The sequence below is a fragment of the Alexandromys fortis genome, unplaced genomic scaffold, assembly GCF_014885135.2.
Source record: "Alexandromys fortis isolate MF-2015 unplaced genomic scaffold, M_Fortis_MF-2015_v1.1 scaffold_16, whole genome shotgun sequence".
NCBI lineage: Eukaryota > Metazoa > Chordata > Mammalia > Rodentia > Cricetidae > Alexandromys > Alexandromys fortis.
Genome location: NW_026067893.1, coordinates 14,477,580 through 14,495,802, shown reverse-complemented (window position 1 = coordinate 14,495,802; position 18,223 = coordinate 14,477,580). Strand labels below are relative to the sequence as shown.

The following is an 18,223-nucleotide window of genomic DNA, read 5'->3' as shown; positions in this document are numbered from 1 at the left end:
TTATCAGAGAAATCGCAGATGTTCATTTGGGATGTCACTATGTTTGAACTATAAAATTGAAGAATAGGGCCTTTCTACTCAACCCTAAGTAAGCCAGTGCTGATGGGAAGGAAACGTGTTTTGTGGTCTTTTGGATTTGTCTCGCTTTTCTCTCCAGAAGCTTGGGTCTGAGCTATGGCTTTTCAGAGCACCCCAGCATATAAGGCATGGACCTGAAAGGGCTTGGCTGAGCCTCCACTCTCAGGGGGTTGCCGGTATCTTTTGTGTTCAGTCGGACACTGATTTCCTCCCCGACTGGCGTTTCAAAACCAAACTGCTCAATCCAGTGCTCCCTGCCATTTCTCTCTCCCTGGCATCAAGGGCAGATGGTGGAGCCTGTCTGTTCCCTGTGCACACCATGACTTGAAGCCTTCAGCAGCTTTTCCAGGGCTCAGCATATTATAATCAAGATGGGATCAGCTAGTAAAAAATTACATTGGTTGCAATCTAGAAAGATTAACCAGCCTTAAGGGTTTCATGACTAGGCATTACATTTTTCAATTTTCCTACAATTAAGTTAACAACAAATTATATTGACAAATGAACTGCTGGATCACTAACTGACGCCCTTCAACATGAAGCGAGAATGGTTCTGCAAGTGTGGCCTTTGCCTGCTCTCATTTCCGCCGAAGGCTGGGGATGTTGCACAGCTGGTAAAGTGTTTGCCTAGCATGCATGGAGCCCTTGGTTCAAGTCCCAGCTCCAGATAATCGGTGTGTGGATGTATGCACCTATAATCCCGCAACTGGGAGGCAAGGGCTGGAGAATCGGAGTCCACAGTCATCCTCAGCTACTACCTCTGAGGCCAGCCTGGGCTACATGAGATCTATTAAGTATTTTTGAATCCCCGGTAGCGAGTTTCTCTACCTATGCAATAAGTTAGATCAGGCAGAATTAAAAGTCTGGTTTAAAGAGCAAAGCACTCCCAATGGAGGGGGAGAAATCACACGGCAGTTCTTGGTACGGCCTTAAGTACTCTGTAGGCACCGTCTTGAGCAGCTACAGGGAAGGAGCCACCGTTTGGCAGATTTTGAGGATGGAGTTTAGAATGTGAGTTTCCAGCCAAACATCTGGGCAGGGTTTGGAACGGGACTCGAGCTAAGACCCAGCCTGTGAGCTTCAGCATGTCCGACAGTGGCATTCTCAGGCTTCTTGGGTGCAGAGGGAAGGGGAGTAATTGTTGGTCTTATTCCCAAAAACATTTATAAGACACGACAGCTTGGCTCTGGCCCTCCTACTACCTCTGAGAAAATTTCCTGGATTTCATTTATTTCTCAGTCTTCAACGGGAGGAAATTCAGAATGATACAATATTGGTCACGAAGCACAACTACATCAACACAATCATTAACTTGGAGTCATGAATCCTACAGGTGGACATGGCGGGACATGCCTGTAACTCAAATACACGGAGGATGAGACGTGAGTATTGCCATGGTTTCAGAGACAGACAGGGGAAGAAAGAAAAAAGTGAAACCTCAAGGCCTTGTAATTGGCTGGAATCAAACGTGCATTTTGAACTTCTACTTTCAATCATGAAATGAGCAAACTGTTAAGTCCGAACAGTGTCTGTCTATAGAAGAGACCAAAGTTGTGCTCTTTTGTTTCTGGTCCTGGAATTGAATCCAGAGCCTCACACATGGTAGACAAAAACTCTATACTAAGCTAAGCAATATCCCCAACCTTCTCTTTATTTTATATTTTATTGGAGTTTCTTTTTATAATATCTCACACTATAGCTCAGGTTATCCTAAAACTCATTATGTAGCCCAGGTTGCCTCAAACTTATGGCCATCCTCCTGCTTTATCCCCCCAAATTTGAGGTGATAGGCATAAGCCACCATGCCAGACTTAACAGAGATTCTCCATGTGTGATACTCAGGATGAGTCTTAGTTAATTTAGGATTCTCTTGCCTCAGGATGAGTGTGTGGGTTATCCATCTGCACCCCCCAAATCCAGCTCAAGTTCTGATCTGGGCTAGAAGTAGCCCTTTTGTTATTGGATCATGTTCTCTTTCTTCAGCCCCCTCTCCCACCTTCAGATTCTCTTCCTTTCTGCCAGTAGCTCCCCTCACTGTCTGCCACCTTTACACAGAATAATCTACTGCCTTCTCTTTCATCTTAATAAAAATTCATTGCTGTGCAGCGGTGGCCCACACCTTTAATCCCAGCACTCAGGAGGATGGGACAGGTGGATTTCTGTGAGTTTGAGGTCAGCCTGGTTTACAGAGTGAGTTCCAGGATAGCTAGAGCTATTACACAGAGAAACCCTGTCTTGGAAAACCAAACCAAACCAAACAAACAAACAAACAAACAAATAGGTAAACGTTCATCAATATAACTCTCCACCGCTTAGTAAGGTGGGAAGTGGGAAATAAGGAAAATTTGTGCTTTGATACCTTATCCTAGTGCCCCCACCTCTCTCTCTCTCTCTCTCTCTCTCTCTCTCTCTCTCTCTCTCTCTCTCTCTCTCTCTCTCTCCAGAATCAGAATCTGGCCATGTTGTCCAGGCTGGACTCAAACTTGTTCAATTACAGACATGTTGCTACCAGAACAGACTAAAATAAATGTGTTTTGTTTTGAGACAGTTTCACACAGACCAAGCTGACCTCAAATTCACCGAGATCTCTCTGCCTTTGCATTAAATTTAATCTCTGGATTAAAGGCAGGGTACCTGGGATGGAACCCAGAACATTGTCTATGTTAGGTAAGTGGTCCATCCACGTGCTGCATCGTAGCCTAGCAGATTTTATCTTAGGAATGTTTTGGTTTTGTTTCAGAATTATTTGAGGATGGTTTATCTTTTTTTAAATTTACTATGCATTCCACACAAAGGGGATATACGAGTCTATTACTTTTATTTATTTAATGTTTGGGGGGGATGTATGCATGCTAGGGTGATCCTCTGGTGCCCAGAGGACAACTTTGGGAAGTCAGTTGTCTCCTACCATTTGGGTCTCTAGGATGGAACTTGGGGTCATCAGGCTTAGGGGTAAGTGTCTTTATCACTGAACCATCTTGCTGACCTTGGGTCTTTCTTTCTCTCTCTCTCTCTCTCTCTCTCTCTCTCTCTCTCTCTCTCTCTCTCTCTCTCTCTCTCTGTTTTGTAGCTAAAAGTTTTGGGTTTCTTCTGGCTCCTGTTTCTGGGCCTTAGCTTGCACAGTCTTCCCTATCCAGCTACCAGTCCTTGTCTACACTCAAACCAATGACCTATAGAAACCCCCCTCTTGAGGCTGGAGAGATGGCTCAGTGGTTAAGAGCACTGGCTACTCTTCCAGAGGTCCTGAGATCAATTCCCAGCACCCACATGATGGCTTCCAGCCATCTATAATGAGATCTGATGCCCTTTTCTGGTACGTAGGCACACAGGCAGGCAAGACTCTATATGTATAATAAACAAACAAACAAACAAGAAGTCTCCCCTTTGCCCTTTAGAATGCATTCCCCATGGTCTCCCACCCCTCTTTGGATCTTGAAGCCAGATGGATGGTACCAAAAGCTTTCTCTGGCCCTCTGCTTTTCCTTTGTGTTTGACCAACAAGAAAAATGAGATTAAAACACAGGAGAGGCAGGGTGGTGGTGGTGCATACCTTTGATTCCAACACCGGGGAGGGAGAGGCAAGTGGGTCTGTGAGTTCTAGGTCACACTGGTCTAACAGAGTAAATTCCAGGACAGCCAGGGCTACACAGAGAAACCCTGTCTTGAAAAACCAATAAATAAATAAACTTGAGAAAGAGATGCTGACATATGACTCCTCCAGATGTTTCCAACTGGGTTGCCCATCCTTCCATTTGGAAGGTCGTGGCTTGTCAAGGTGTCTTGTTCTTTCACCTGCTTTCTTAGTTTTTGTAAGTAATCATTCTCCCCCATCCCTTGACCTTTTGAGCAAATTTCTAGCAGTATTCTTTGATAGCATCCCTAAATCCTGCTTTTGAGACAAGGTCTCATGTAGTGTAGGCTGGCCTCAAATCAACTATATAGCTAAGGATGCTCTTGGACTCCCTTGCTGCTACCTACAGAGTGTTGGAATTACAAGTATGCGCCATCATGACCACTCCCAGCTTATACATCACTATGCAAGCTGGGCAAGCAGTCTACACACTGAGCTACATTCCCAGCCTGTGTAGGGATACAGGCCCTACCATTGCCAGAAAGTCCCATTAGTATATATCTTATGTTGTTCTTGCTCTAATGCTGTTCCTCATGTTGTGGCGACCCCAACCATAAAATTGTTTCATTGCTGCTTCATAAGTGTAATTTGGCTACCGTTATGAACTGTAATATAAATGATTTTGGAATCAGAGGTTTAACAAAGGGGTTCCAACGCACAGGTTGAGAACCGCTGCTCTAGAAAATGAAAGACTCCTTGAAAGGATTTTTTTTCTTTTGTTGTTTTGTTTTGGTGGCTGTTGTTGAGACAGGGTTTCTCTGGGATGGCCAGGCTGACCTTGAACTCAGAGATCTGCCTGCCCCTGCCTCCGAGTGCTGGGGTTAAAGGTATGCATCAGCACCAGCTGGCTCAGACAGTTTGTTTCCTATCCATCTACAGAGAGATCCACACCAAGTGAGAGTTTAATACCCTCTAATAGAACTAATCCTAGCCTCGGTCTCCTCCTTCTCAGATAGCGCTTTGGCGAGGCAGAAGGGGAGAAAGAAAGAAAGAAAGAAAGGAAGGAAGGAAGGAAGGAAGGAAGGAAGGAAGGAAGGAAGGAAGGAAGGAAAGAAGGAAAGAAGGAAAGAAGGAAAGAAGGAAAGAAGGAAAGAAGGAAGGAAGGTTCCAACAATGCCCGAGAACGATAGCAGTCAGATAAAGGGAATCATGACCGTGAAGGTGTGGAAGTGCTGAGGTCTGACATAGTCCAGATAAACAGAAAACAACCAACACAAACAGAGCTAAGTCTGCAGACTAAGCTGTGATGGATACTGTTTGTCAGACAGTCTAACGGATTGAGGCACAGAAATCTGGAGAAAGATAGCTTTGTCAGCACAAACAGCTGAGTGCTGGTTAATCTCTCAAGCCAGGAAAAACATAGCAAATAAAGTGTATGAACATGTCTGTGTGTGTGTGTGTGTGTGTGTGTGTACACACACACACACACACACACACACAATGTTTTTATTACAGAAGTGAGCATTTTTCGTTTGTTTCGGCTTTGGATACTGCTGTAATAAATAAGAGGCACTGTCACTGCAGTTAAGCTCTGGGGTTAGGCTAATTGTAATGTCTGGTTCCATAAGAGTCGGGAGGCCTGGGGAGATGGTGTCATTAGTAAAGCACTCGCTTTACTATCTAAACACGGGGCCTGAGTTCAGGTCCCCAGCACCCATGTACAAAGCCGGATATGGTGGCATGGTACTTCCAGTCCCGTCCTGGGGATGGAGTTACCTGAGGATCTCTGAGGCTTGCTGACCTCACAGCCAGCATCCCCTAATCTGTGAGCTCCAGGCCAATCACGAGAGACTCTGTGTCTCAGAAAAACAAAGTGGGCAACTGGAACCCTGCAGAAATTCACAAGGCAAGGAACTTACAGATGCTTCCTACCAAGACATCAAATTGAAAGGTAGGAGACTGAGTTATCTTTTTCTGCTTGTTTTCTTTTTTAAAATAAATTAACTTTTTAAAAAATATTTATTTATTATTTATTTATTATGTATACAGTATTCTGTCAGCTTGTATGCCTACAGGCCAGAAGAGGGCACCGTACATCATTACAGATGGTTGTGAGCCACCATGTGGTTGCTGGGAATTGAACTCTGCACCTCTGGAAGGGCAGGCAATGCTCCCAACCACTGAGCCATCTCTCCAGCCCTAAATTAACTTTTTTTTGAAAATTTCATACACGTAAACAGTGGGTTACAATCCTGTTCACCTTTCCTTACGCTTTCTTATCCCCCTTCCCCACCCCCCCTCCTGCCGGTTCCCTTCCCCTTCTAACTGGTCCCCTTCTCCTTTCTCTTTTTGTGCCTGTCTTAAGCAGGTAGTCACGGATGCTGTTTATTTGATTGTCAAGGCCGTGTCACTTTTCAGCTTTTTGAGACAGGATCTCCTTCTGCAGTCTAGGCTGGCCTTAAAAGCAATCCTTCTGCTCAGGCTTCCAAGTGCTGAGATGACAGGTACCAGGCAGGGCCCACCACACCTAGCTAGCCTAGCTACGTTTTTTGTTTTGTTTTGTTTTGTTTTGTTTGTCTGTTTGTTTTTGGATTTTGGCTTTTGAAGACAGGGTTTCTCTGCGTAGCCTTGGAGCCTGTCCTGGAACTAATTCACTCTGTAGAGCCTGTCCTCTGACTCACAGAATTCTGCCTGCTTGCCTCTGCCTCCTGAGCAACTGGAGTTAAAGGCCTGAGCCACCACCGCCTGGCCCTAGTTTGTTTTTGAGACCTGTTTGCTCAGTGAATTGAAAACTGACCTTGAAGCGGGGCGGTGGTTCTGTACACCTTTAATCCTAGTACTCAGGGCAGAGGCAGGTGGATCTCGGTGAGTTTGAGGCCATTCTGGTTTATGGGGTGAGTTCCAGGACAGCCAGGGCTACAGAAAGGAACCCTGTCTCTGGAGAAGAAAGGAGGAGGGAGGGAGGGAGGGAGGGAGAGAGAGAGAGAGAGAGAGAGAGAGAGAGAGAGAGAGAGAGAAAGGGAAGAAAGGAAGGGAAAGAAAGACAGACCGACAGAAAACCGACCTTGAATTTACTACTGTGTCTCAGCTTTCTAAATGCTGGGATGTGAACCAGAGCCACCATGGCTATCAACTGAGCACTGTGAAAGCAGGCCAGTCAAGCCTTCAGACTACTCAGCTCCAATTTAACATTGACTGCAACCCTCAACTAAACTGGCTTTGAGTTTCTGACACAGATGAGATGAACGTTTATTATTGTTTTAAGCAGTTGTTCGGGGTGTGTGTGTGTGTGTGTGTGTGTATGTGCGCGCACATATATATGGGCAAGTGTGTGTGTGTTCCAGAATCTAACCAGGGTTCACACATTTAATTTAGTTGTCACGCCTTTTAAGTTTCTCTGCATTGAAGTCTTCCTTTTTCAAATCTGAGAGTTCTCCACCTAACTTCCCCCTCCAGTCACTATGCTGGGTTTTCTTCCCTTTGAGCTTGTAAGTGCCTGAACATTCTCCATTTCCTTCCCTTCCCTCTTCCACACACAGCCTTGGGGCACTCGTCACCTGCCCAGACCTGCCATCAGCGGTCTCCTTTCTTCTCGGTTCCTGTAGCTTCCTCCTCCCCCCCTCTTGTCCTGAGAATGTATGGGTTCTCCTGGACTCCATGCTGCTGTTCTTTTCACCATTTGGACTTTCTCTGGGCCATTTCTTCCTTTCAGTTGCCACCTTTATGTCTACGAACAGAAACTTTCTCTTGCTTCAGTTCCAAAAGACCAAGGACCTCCCCACCGTCTAAATCCACGGAAGCCTCACAGGCACCTTGAAGCAATATGTCCAGAAAAGAACTGATTATCCTCCCACCGCCTGCTCCTTCTATTGTGCTCCCTGTCTCAAAAAGTGGCACTCCTCATTCATCCTGTTTCCTGAGCCGGATACCTAGGAGTCATCTTTGACACATCCCTTTGACATCGTTCACGACACATCTAATCAATCACTGAGTCTCACTGACTCTTTCTCTGAAGTGTCGCTGGAATCCATCTATCCTTTCGGTTCTTACCACCTCCCTCGTTCGGGCTGCCACCACCTCTCCCAGGAAGATTTCTGCAAACTCATAATCCTTTTCCCAGCCTCCAGCTGTGCTCCATTCTAATCTATTCTCCACCCTGGGCTCTGAGTGATTTTCTGAAAATACAAATCTGACCGTGCTGCAGCCCTGTTTAACATTTTTCAGTACTTTCCCACAGCCCCAGGATAAAGTATAAATGCCTGAACTTGGCCTGTGAGCTGGGGTGGAAGGCAAGATATTTATAGTCCATGAAGTACGGGCACAGACCCCAGACAGAAAGGATGTAAGCCGGCTCACCTGACCAGCTTGTGCCAGCTGAACAATGGCTTTTTATAAGAGCCTTACTGCTGTTCTCTGCATCTGGTCTTGGGCCACCTACTCTTCCCCTAAAGTCATACTGACCTTGTTTTTTGTTCCCAGACTATACGATCAAATGCACAGCTACCTTTGTCTGTGTTATTTTTTTTTCTGATGGCCCTGTCTCCATGTCACCCATCTGAACCCCACAGAGCGGTTCTGTAGGGACCAGGCTCTTCTAGCCAGACAAGGTGGCTTTATGGTCTGTGATAATGAAAACCTCCATTGAAGGAACCTCTCTGGAGTTAATAATGTCTCCTGAGTGCATACAGATGGAATCAGCATTTTGTTTTGGTTTTTGTTTTTTTGAAACAGGTCCTTGTTGTCCTAGACCAAGCTGGCCTCAAACTCAGAGATCCACCTGACTCTGCCTCCTGAATGCTGGGCTTAAAGGCGTGCGCTACCACTGCTTTTCTTTCTTTCTTTTGAGACAGAGTCTCACTGCATATGCTCTGTTTGGCCTGGAGCTCATATTTTCCTACCTCTGCCTCCTGAGTGCTGGGATTAAAGGTGTGAGCCATTGACATCCACTTTTGTATTTTATTAGAATTAGGATGGGAAGGGAAAACAATTCCCTCTTTAGGACTCAACTAAATCACTATTATTCCTGCCAAATCAAATACAAAAAAAAAATCAAAAAACAAACAAACCAAAAACCCCAAAACTTTCAAAGACTACAGAATATGGCATTTAAAATGTTTTAAGAATTTAGGACTTTTCAGCCAGACAGTGGTGGGGCATACCTTTAATCCCAACATTCGGGAGTCAGAGGCAGATAGATCTCTATGAGTTCAAGGCCAGCCTAGTCTACAAGACCTAGTTCCAGGATAGGCTCCAAAGCTACAGAGAAACCCTGTCTTGAAAAAAGACTAAATAAATAAATAAATAAATTTAGGACTTTTTATGACAATGAGAAACAGCTGCTCCTGGCAGTACCCATCTACTTCAAGAGGATGATAGGCAATTGAAGAGGCTCCTTATGGAGTTTGCTATCCATTTGGGCAAGAAACTGCTTTTGCCTAGACTGCTTAACTGAAGAAAGTAACTGACAAACTACCAATATAGGCAGAACTGTCTTTGAAATTTCCTGCTTCATGGAAAAATCTGCTGGATACTATGGGCCTATAGGCTGAAGATGGATGCCCCAATGATACAGAAGAACTTTGGGTGACTGTCCAGGTAGCGAGATGTCTCTGTCAATTCTAAAGTTTTGGAAGTTGCTTACAATGTACTTCCTGTTTACTTAGGTAATAGTATATCCTTCTGTAGTCTTTGATGGAGTTGAAAAATTTATAGTTATAGTTTTCTTTAGTTATGATAAAAGATAAAGTAGATATAAATATTGTAACTGTAATTCTTACATGATACCTGTTTTGTTATATGTAATTTTACTATGTTAAAGTTAAGACCTTCCTTTTTTATTTAAACAGAAAAGAGGAGGTGATGTGGGATTCTTTTCTATATGCTGTGAATACCATTGGTGAATAAAGAAACTGCCTTGACCAGTTGATAGGGCAGAACTTAGGTAGATAGGCAGGAAAAACTAAACTGAATGCTGGGAGAAAGGAGACAGAGACAGAGAGAAGCATGATGGAACTTTAGCCAGTAAGCCACAGCCACGTGGCGATACACAGAATAATAGAAATGGGTTAAATAAGAAGCTAGAGCTAATGGGCCAAGTAGTGATTTAATTAATACAGTTTCTGTGTTGTTATTTTGGTTCTGGGCAGCCAGGATAAACAAGCGGCCTCCTACAACAATCCTGTCCCTAAGAATCCTCAGATTGCATCTCAGACAGAATTCTCAGACTGTATTGAGTTCCTACCTCTGCCTGCCTTATTGTCCTCTCTCTGCCCAGCCATATCGCTCAAGTCTCCACTTCTCTAGAGCTGGATTTAAGGTGTGTGATCCCAAGTGCTATAATATTACTAGAGCTTGGGCTACATAGAAATACCATGCTTCAACAACAGCAGAGAGATATGGAAGATGGCTCAGTGGGTAAAGCACTTGCTCTGCAAGAATTTAAGGTCTGAGTTCAGACCCCTTGAACTTATACTAAAAAATAATAAAAGAAAACAGAGACTGGTCTACATGATAGCATTATGTATAATGCAATTCTAATGTTTAGTAAGTAGAAACAGGTGATATGGGATTCCCCTCTGTATGCTGTGAAAATGTTTTATTACCATTGGTTAGTAAAGAAGATACTTTGGCCTATGGCAGGACAAACTAGAGCTAGGTGGGAAAACTAAACTGAATACTGGGAGAAAGAAGGTGAAGTCAGAGAGATGCCATGTAGCTGCCAAAGGAGACAGATGCCAGAACTTTACCAGTAAGCCACAGCCTCGTGGCAATACACAAACGAATAGAAATAAGTTAATTTAAAATATAAGAGCTAGGTAGGAATATGCTTAAGCCATTGGCCAAGCACTATTATAATTAATATAGTTCTGTGTTTATTATTCGGGTATGGGTGACTGGAAACCAAAAAGCAGTCTCCACTTACAAACAGGGAATTCCAGGTTAAGCTTGGTAGCTAGGCAAGAACCATTAAGCTCCAAGTTCAGCCTGCCTCAGTGGAGAGCCAGTGGAGGAGGAAGACTCCACCTAATGTTGCTCTCTGGACACTCACACACTTGTATGCTCCCATATATGGTGAGGAGGGGCTTGGAGAGACAACTCAGTTGATAAAATGCTTGCTGTGCAAACATGAGGAGGACCTGGATTTGAGCCCCAGCGCCCACATGAAAAAGCCAAGCATGCATGGTGTGCATGCCAATATTTCCAGTGCTGGGGAAGTGGATATTGAGAGATCCCTAGGGCTTGTTGGCTCACCAGGCCAGCCTACTCAATGAGGTCCAAGTCAATGAGAGCACCTGTGTCACAAGTCAAGATAGACAATGCCTGAGGATTCACACTGGATATTAATCTTGTCTCCTCACACATATATGCACACATGCAAGTGCCAAAATGAATACATATAAGCAATACAACAAAAGGACTAAAGATGTAGCTCAGCTGACAGAGTGCTTGCTTAGTGCGCATGAAGCCCTGGGTTCTTTCTCCAGCAGCACATGTAAAGGGTATAGTGGCAAACATCTGTAATCTCAACACTTGGTAGGCAGAAGTTCAAGGTTGTTGGGGAAGGCCGTTCTTTCATTTCCAAGCCACCCAGACTCTCAAAATAATCACACAGAAACCTTATTATTTGCAATACTGTTTGGCCAATAGCTGAAGCATATTGCTAGCTAACTCTTATATCCTAAACTAATCCATCTCCGTTAATCTGTGCATCACCACTAGGTTGTAGCCTACCGGCAAAGTTTTGAGCTCCAGTAGAGTTGCCTGTCCCCAGCAGTGACTACATGGCTTCTCCTTGACTCTCCCTACTCTTTCTATATATCTCTTTCAGCCTGGCTTTACTCTGCTTAAGCCATTGGCCAAGAGCACCTTTATTCATTAACCAATAAAAGCAACACATATACAGAAGGACTTCCCATACTGCAAGGTTATTTTGGGCACATAGGAAGTTGAAGATTAGCCTGAGTTATATGAGATTCTGTACTATGAAGAAAAAAAAGGTCAGAGTTGCACTGCCCACATCACTATCCTGCCCCACGAAGTGACCTATAACATTAAAATCAGAAACTACCTCATTGCAAAAGGCACAATCATAATAACACCATTGACATCTGTGACAGAAAATGACAAAATCCCCCAAGACAGTGTTATTTAACCTTGGTCACTTTCTCTGCATGAGAGTGGCAGTTCTAAGAGATGCCATGCCTTCCTACACAGGAAAACGGATGTGTGGGGGAGAGAGCGTGGCTTGCAGGAAGCTGTTTTTGTTCCTGATTACCATTTTGTAGAACTTTAATCTAGACTCTCTGGTTGTTTCAAAGGACATGGCATCCCCCGAGTGGCCCGTGTGCTACTATATGCCAGGTCCTCATCACTCCTGCCTAAAGAAAGCCGGAATGTGTGACTGCTTTGATGCCATTGTCTGTGCTGCCTTTTCCTTGGGGCGTGACCCACTCCTTCCCTATTAGACATGCCTTCTCTGGCCTCACCTCTCTGCTTCCCCATTCCCTCAAGATCTAGAGACTGACTTCATTCTGCAGTTCCCACTGCCATGGATGAAGACTTGTGCCCATAATCTTGGGTCTTGGGAAGCTGGACACAGAATTGCTTTGAGTTTGAGGCCTGCCTGGATTTTATAGCAAGTTCCCTGTTAGTCTGGACTACGGAGTGAAATCCTGTCTCAAGAATACAACTACTATTTCTGTATACCAGGAATCTCCCTTTACCTCACACGAGGACATCTAGTTCCAGATCAATCGGAATAGCTTGTGTCAACTCAGAGACCCCCTCCCTGCTGAGTATCATCGAAAACACTCTTGTTTATTGCCCCTAACCCCCAAACCTGCCTCCAGTCTTGGCAGTTTGATCCCAAATTAACCTTTTTACCTATGAAGTGGTTAGGTCATCTCACTTCATCTTCAATTACAGAAGCCATATTGGGCTACAAGATAGTCTGTCTAAAAACACAATGATAATAAGCAAACATTTTGAAAGAAGATGGGAGCCAGGTAGCTGTGTTGACATATGTCTTTGATCCCTACACTTGGGAGGCAGAGGTAGACAGATCTCTGAGTTCGAGGTCAACCTTGTCTACTGAGTTTAAGGCTGGCCTGGTTTACAGAGTGAGTCCCAAGACAGGCAGGGTTACAAAAAGAAACTCTGTCTTGCGGTGGGGAGGGGGGGAGGGGCGAGAAAGAGGATCAGAAAGGTTCAACTAAATACAACACATTGCCAATAAAAGTATGAACTGGAAATAAATCTCTTGTTCTTTTCTCCAGTTGGAGGAAGTGAATTTAGGGACTGATAGAGACTAAGAATTTGTGTCCTCAGGTCTCTGACCTCCAATCCAAAGAGTTTGCCTAAACTGAATGTATGTGAGGAGCAACATCAATTCAAATGTCTAACCTGGCTTTGCGTTTTAATACCTGTGATCATGGCATTTATGAGGCTAGACAAGAAGATTTTGAGTTTTGTCAGGATGGGGTTAAATAGCAAGAATCAAACAAGAAAGGAAGGGAGGAAGGAAGGAAGGAAGGAAGGAAGGAAGGAAGGAAGGAAGGAAGGAAGGAAGGAAGGAAGAGCTAATTCCTAAAATGTGAGGGGAAAGACCACTGACCTAAATTAGCATAGCCAAATTAAAAAAGCAAGCTTTTTTTATTCTTGTACATGGGCTGCCTTGAGAAAAAGAGGTTTAATTGTAAACAGGAATGAGCCAAGTTTATCTTTACTATAAAATAGCTTTTAAGTCTAAGATGGGGGCAGGATGGTTCATCAAAAGGTTTTTAATTTGGATTTCTCAGTTCAACCATGAGAGGTGATTTTTGATTTTGTTAGTTTTTGAGACAATGCCATGTACTTCAAGCTGCTCTCAATGCCTCATCCTTCTACTTCTGCCTCCGGGGTGCTGGGATTAAAAGTATGCACCTCCAAACCTAGCTGTAAGTAGCCAGTTTCAACAAAGATTAGCCTTTCCGTGGCCAGCCCCTGACAGTTTCCTTTGGATCCATATCGACATGAGTACTTTAGCAAGAGGAGCTCTAAATGAAAAAAAAATCTCTTTCTTTTACCAACCCTTACCTCTGCCTGAATAGAGAGAGCTGTAGGCGTGTGTCACAATGCCTGGTTGATCAGAAATTGTCAATGTAAAATTTCTAGTGCCTGGTGTAAAATCTAATAAGGTGATGGTAGCAGCAACTGCTGCTGCTGCTACTACTTTTGTTTTTATTTTTCAAGGCAGGGTTTCTCTGTTTAGTCCTGGCTATCCTGGAACTCACTCTGAGTTCGAACTCAGAGATCTGGCTGTCTTTGGCTCCTCAGTGCTGTGATTAAAGATGTGCACCACCACTGCCCGGCAATGTTACTGATGTGGGATTCCCCTCTCTATGCTATGAATATGTTTTACTAACATTGGTTAATAAAGAAGCTGTTTCAGCCAATGGCTTAGTAGAGTAAAGTCAGGTAGGAAATCTGAACAGAGATAAAGAGAGAAAGTAGGTGGAGTCAGGGAAAAGCCAGATGTCAGCCAGAACCTTACTTGTAGGCCACAGCCTCGTTGCGATACACAGAATAATAGGAATGGGTTAATTTAAAATATGAGTTAGCTAAAAATATGCTTAAGCTATTGGTCAAACAGTGTTGTAATTAATATAGTTTCTGTAATATTATTCGGGTCTGGGTGACTGGGAAATAAGTGAGCAGTCTCCACCTACATGTTACTACTTTTTAAAAGACAGATTCTCATTCAGTAGCCTTGGTGGGCCTGGAACTCAGCTCTTTAGATCAGGCCGATCGTGAACTCTGCATCACCACTGTGGACTGAATGGTCTTAGTTAAACCTATAGGGTTATGTATTTTTGCTGTCTGTCGAAACTAAGTTGGCCTAGAGAGATGACTCAATGGATAAAGGCATTTGCCACCAGGCCTGATTATCTAACTTTGGTCCCCGGAACTCACACTGTGGAAGAAGAGAACTAATTGTTGTTAGTTTTCTTGAGACAAGGTCTCATTATATAGCTCTGGCTGTCCTGGAACTCTCTAGGTAGATCATCTTGCCCTCGAACTCATAGAGATCCGGCTGCAACTTCTGCAAGCAGTCTCCTGATCTCTACAAGTATGGCCATGTGCACCCACCCACACACACACACACACACACACACACACACACACACACACACACACACAAAGGTAAGCAAAACAAAGCAAAAGAAAAAAAGCAGTCAGCCAACCAAACAATAACCCAGGTTGGTGGTTGTGTTGTTCCTACATGTTCTTCTCTCTTGACTTTCCTCTTTAGGCCTCTGCTCCCGCCTATGATGTTTAAAGAAGATGGTGCTGGTAGCTGAAGGTCTGCTCCCGGTGAGGCACAGTGGGTACAAAACAAAGCAAGACCCCAAGCCTCTCCACTCCTCACTCTATTCCCTCAGACCGTCATGGGTTCTTCGGAACTTCAAGGGGCTACTCCCTGAGCACCTTGAAACCTTCCAGAAAAATTTTAATTTATTAAATAAAAAAAAATGCATCTGACTGTGGGCATATACACATGAGTACTGCCTCCCCACAGAGGCCAGAAGAGGGTGTCAGATCCCCTGGAGCTGGAGTTACAGGCAATTGTAAGCCCTTTGACTGGCGCTGGGAACTGAACTCATATCCTCTGGAAGAATAGTAAGCGTTCTTAACCTCTAACCCATTGTACCATCACTCCAGCCCCTTTGGGAATTTTCTTAACAAACAAGTTCTAATTCTCCATTTTCCAACTCTTCTTCTTTTGTTTTTGTTTTTTGAAAAAGGATTTTTTTTTTCTGGGTAGTTCTGGCTGTCTTAGAACTCACTTTGTAGACCAGGTTGGCCTCAAACTCACAGAAATCCACCCACCTTTGTCTCCTGAGTGCTGGAATTAAGGGCAAGAGCCACCATGCCTGGCCTCATTTTGCACTTCTGTAATAATTAAAAATTTTTAATGTTAATTTTTTAAAATCCAAGAGTAACTTTTTATTAGCAGCATGCCTCTTATTTGTTAGCTATTATGTTGAATTCTGTAGGCACACAGACCATTAGGACAAGCGTCAGCATATGAGAAACGGAAAAGCCTCGAGCTGTAAGGGAAGAGGCTAGGTTTACTCTAGTACTGATGAGCCTTTACTATTTTTTCTTTTTAAAATTAATTTAAAACTTAGTATTCAAAATAGTAAATTTCTTAATAGCATTTCCATAGTATGTGTTCTCATTCTTTGTTATAACTCAACATTTTTTGTTGGGGGGCAGGGTCTCTTTATGTAGCTCTGGCTGTGTTGGAACTCAGAAGTCTGCTTACATCTGCCTCTTTGGTGCTGGGTTCAGAGGCATTCACCACTATGCCTAGCTAAACAGGGACATTTTATTTATCCATTTGTTTACTTGAGACAGAGTCTGTTATGTAGCTCTGGCTATCCTGGGACTCAATATGTCAAACAGGCTGGCCTCGAACTCACAGAGATTCTCTTGCCTCTGCCTCCCAAGTGCTGGGATTAGAGACAAGTGCCACCATGTCTGACCTGAATCCTCACCATCACCTTTCTCTTCTTCTTCATGTTGATATCTGCACAGTAGTATGCTTACTATTTGTTGAACGAAAACATAAAATAGTTTACAACAGAGGGGTTGGAGACGTAGCCGAGTGACAGAATACTCACTTAGTGTGTGAGAAAGAGGTCCTAGAAGGTCCTTTGCAGGAAAACAGTGTATATCTTTCTCTGTTTGTTTGACAGAGGTCTAGCTTTGCCTGTCCTACAAGTTACTATGTAGAACAGTCCTCAAACTGCATCGATCCCCTTGCCTCTTCAGGAGGACTGGGTTGGTGAGCTCACTGCTTAAGCAAAAAGGTATTTTCCTTATTTGCTTATTTAAAAAATTCAGATATTTTGTACAGTTTTATCAGAATCTGGCTGTTAGGCCAGCCTAATGATTCTCTTTTTTCCTTCAGAGGTACACTCAATTTCCAAAATAAGCCCATTTGTCATTTTCTTTCTTAAAGGGTAGGAGGGAACTGAAGTTTTCAGTGGTTGTGAATCATGTGAGTGCTGAGAACTGAATCCAGATTCTCTGCCAGAATAGCCAGGTGGTGGTGGTCCACACCTTTAATCCCTGCACTCAGGGTGAAGAAGCAGGCAGATCTCTGTGAGTTCAAGGCCAGCCTAGTCAACAGAATGAGTTCCAGGAGAGGCTCCAAAGTTACACAGAGAAAAAAAAGAAAGAAAAAAGGTAGCAAGTATGCTTAACCACTGAGCCCCCATGCCCAGCTTTTATGTGGGTGCTGGGATTTGATCTTTGAATGACAAACATTCTTACTCGTTGAGACGTCTCCCTAGCTCATTTTGTCATTTTCAAGGCCAAAGAAGCTATAGGTTGCATTTGCTTGATGTGGTCAGTGTATTTCATTGACTCAATACAGGATTTAGATTTCAGGGTTAGCAAAGACAGCCCATATTTTCTGAGCGCTGAACTCAAGAATTTCCTGGACTGAGTTCTATCTGCCTCTGACTTGCTCTAGGGGAGAAAAGACTCTTCAGAAATGAGAGGCAATAGTTTAGTAAGACTTTGAAATCTTGCATTGGTGTCTAGGCTACTTCCACATGCACACTGGGCTCAGAGTCCCTAGATTTTAGACTTTCTGCTGAAACCCGATGTATATAAAATTTAGGAGGGTCCAGTTCTCCAAATCAATTAGGGAGGCCCAAGGACCCCGAGTTCTCTCAGTTTTCCTCGTGTTTGGAATACAGATGAAGCACTAGTCGCCATCTTGCTATCAAATGCTAGGCAAGCAGCCACTGGCGTCGTTCGGTTACCACGGTGACACCCTGGCTTCCCACTCTTAAAGGCTGGAAACTACAAATCCCGTCAGCCGACTTCCCCTCCTGGCTCTCGAGGGCTCCAGATTTGGCTTGCACACAGTCGTGACTCTACGCAGGGACCCGCGGGAGTTGCTGTTCGCCGCGTGTTCTCGCCTTGCAACGCACGAGCCTCCAGAACTACAAGTCCCGTGAAGAAGCGAAGCGCGCACGCGCTGTGCCACGCGTCCCCCTCAGCACCCCCGACCCCCCCTCCCGCCCGTGCCAAGAGGTGAGAGAGGGCGGGGGAAGGAAGAGGAGGCGGGATCGGGGCGCTGCGTTGGCTGCGGCCTGGCACGAAAGGGGCGGCCCCGGCGGAGAGGAGACCCAGTAGCCCGGGCGATTATGGACCCGGCAGAGGCGGTGCTGCAGGAGAAAGCGCTCAAGTTTATGGTGAGGAGATGGTGCGGGCTGGGGAATGGTGGAGGAGGTGGCTGGCGTTGGCGCATCTCCGAGCTCAGGCCTGGGTCGCCCGCTCACCGCGGGAGGGGGCAGTGGGACCTGGGGCCAAGGCCGGTGGTGGAGAGGCGGAGGGAGGGACTGGACTGGAGCTCGGGGGAGGGGGCAGGAGGGTGCAGAGGGGACCCTGGGGTGGGGGCAGCAGCTCCGCCATCTTGTGGAAGAGAGGCCAAGTGACAGTGGGAGCGCATTCGAGGTGGGGGCTCCTGGCGGCGCGCGGGGCCCTGGAGGGAAAGGGGCGTGGGGACAGTTACTG

The 18,223-nt window shown here is 44.8% G+C and overlaps 1 protein-coding gene across 8 annotated transcripts in view; it reads left to right on the top strand.

Moving 5' to 3' along the window:
• Positions 1 to 17,707: 17,707 nt before the first annotated feature.
• Btrc (beta-transducin repeat containing E3 ubiquitin protein ligase) overlaps positions 17,708 to 18,223 on the top strand; it is a 174,831-nt gene continuing 174,315 nt past the window's right edge. For 4 of the 8 annotated variants that reach the window (XM_050147409.1, XM_050147355.1, XM_050147366.1 and 1 more), the window contains exon 1: positions 17,709 to 17,901. In XM_050147409.1, coding sequence (XP_050003366.1) covers positions 17,854 to 17,901 — 48 coding nt within the window. In that variant the 5' untranslated portion in view covers positions 17,709 to 17,853. Of the gene's footprint in view, positions 17,902 to 18,223 lie in introns of all 8 variants that reach the window. The other 4 variants (XM_050147401.1, XM_050147394.1, XM_050147379.1 and 1 more) reach the window with 2 other exon arrangements.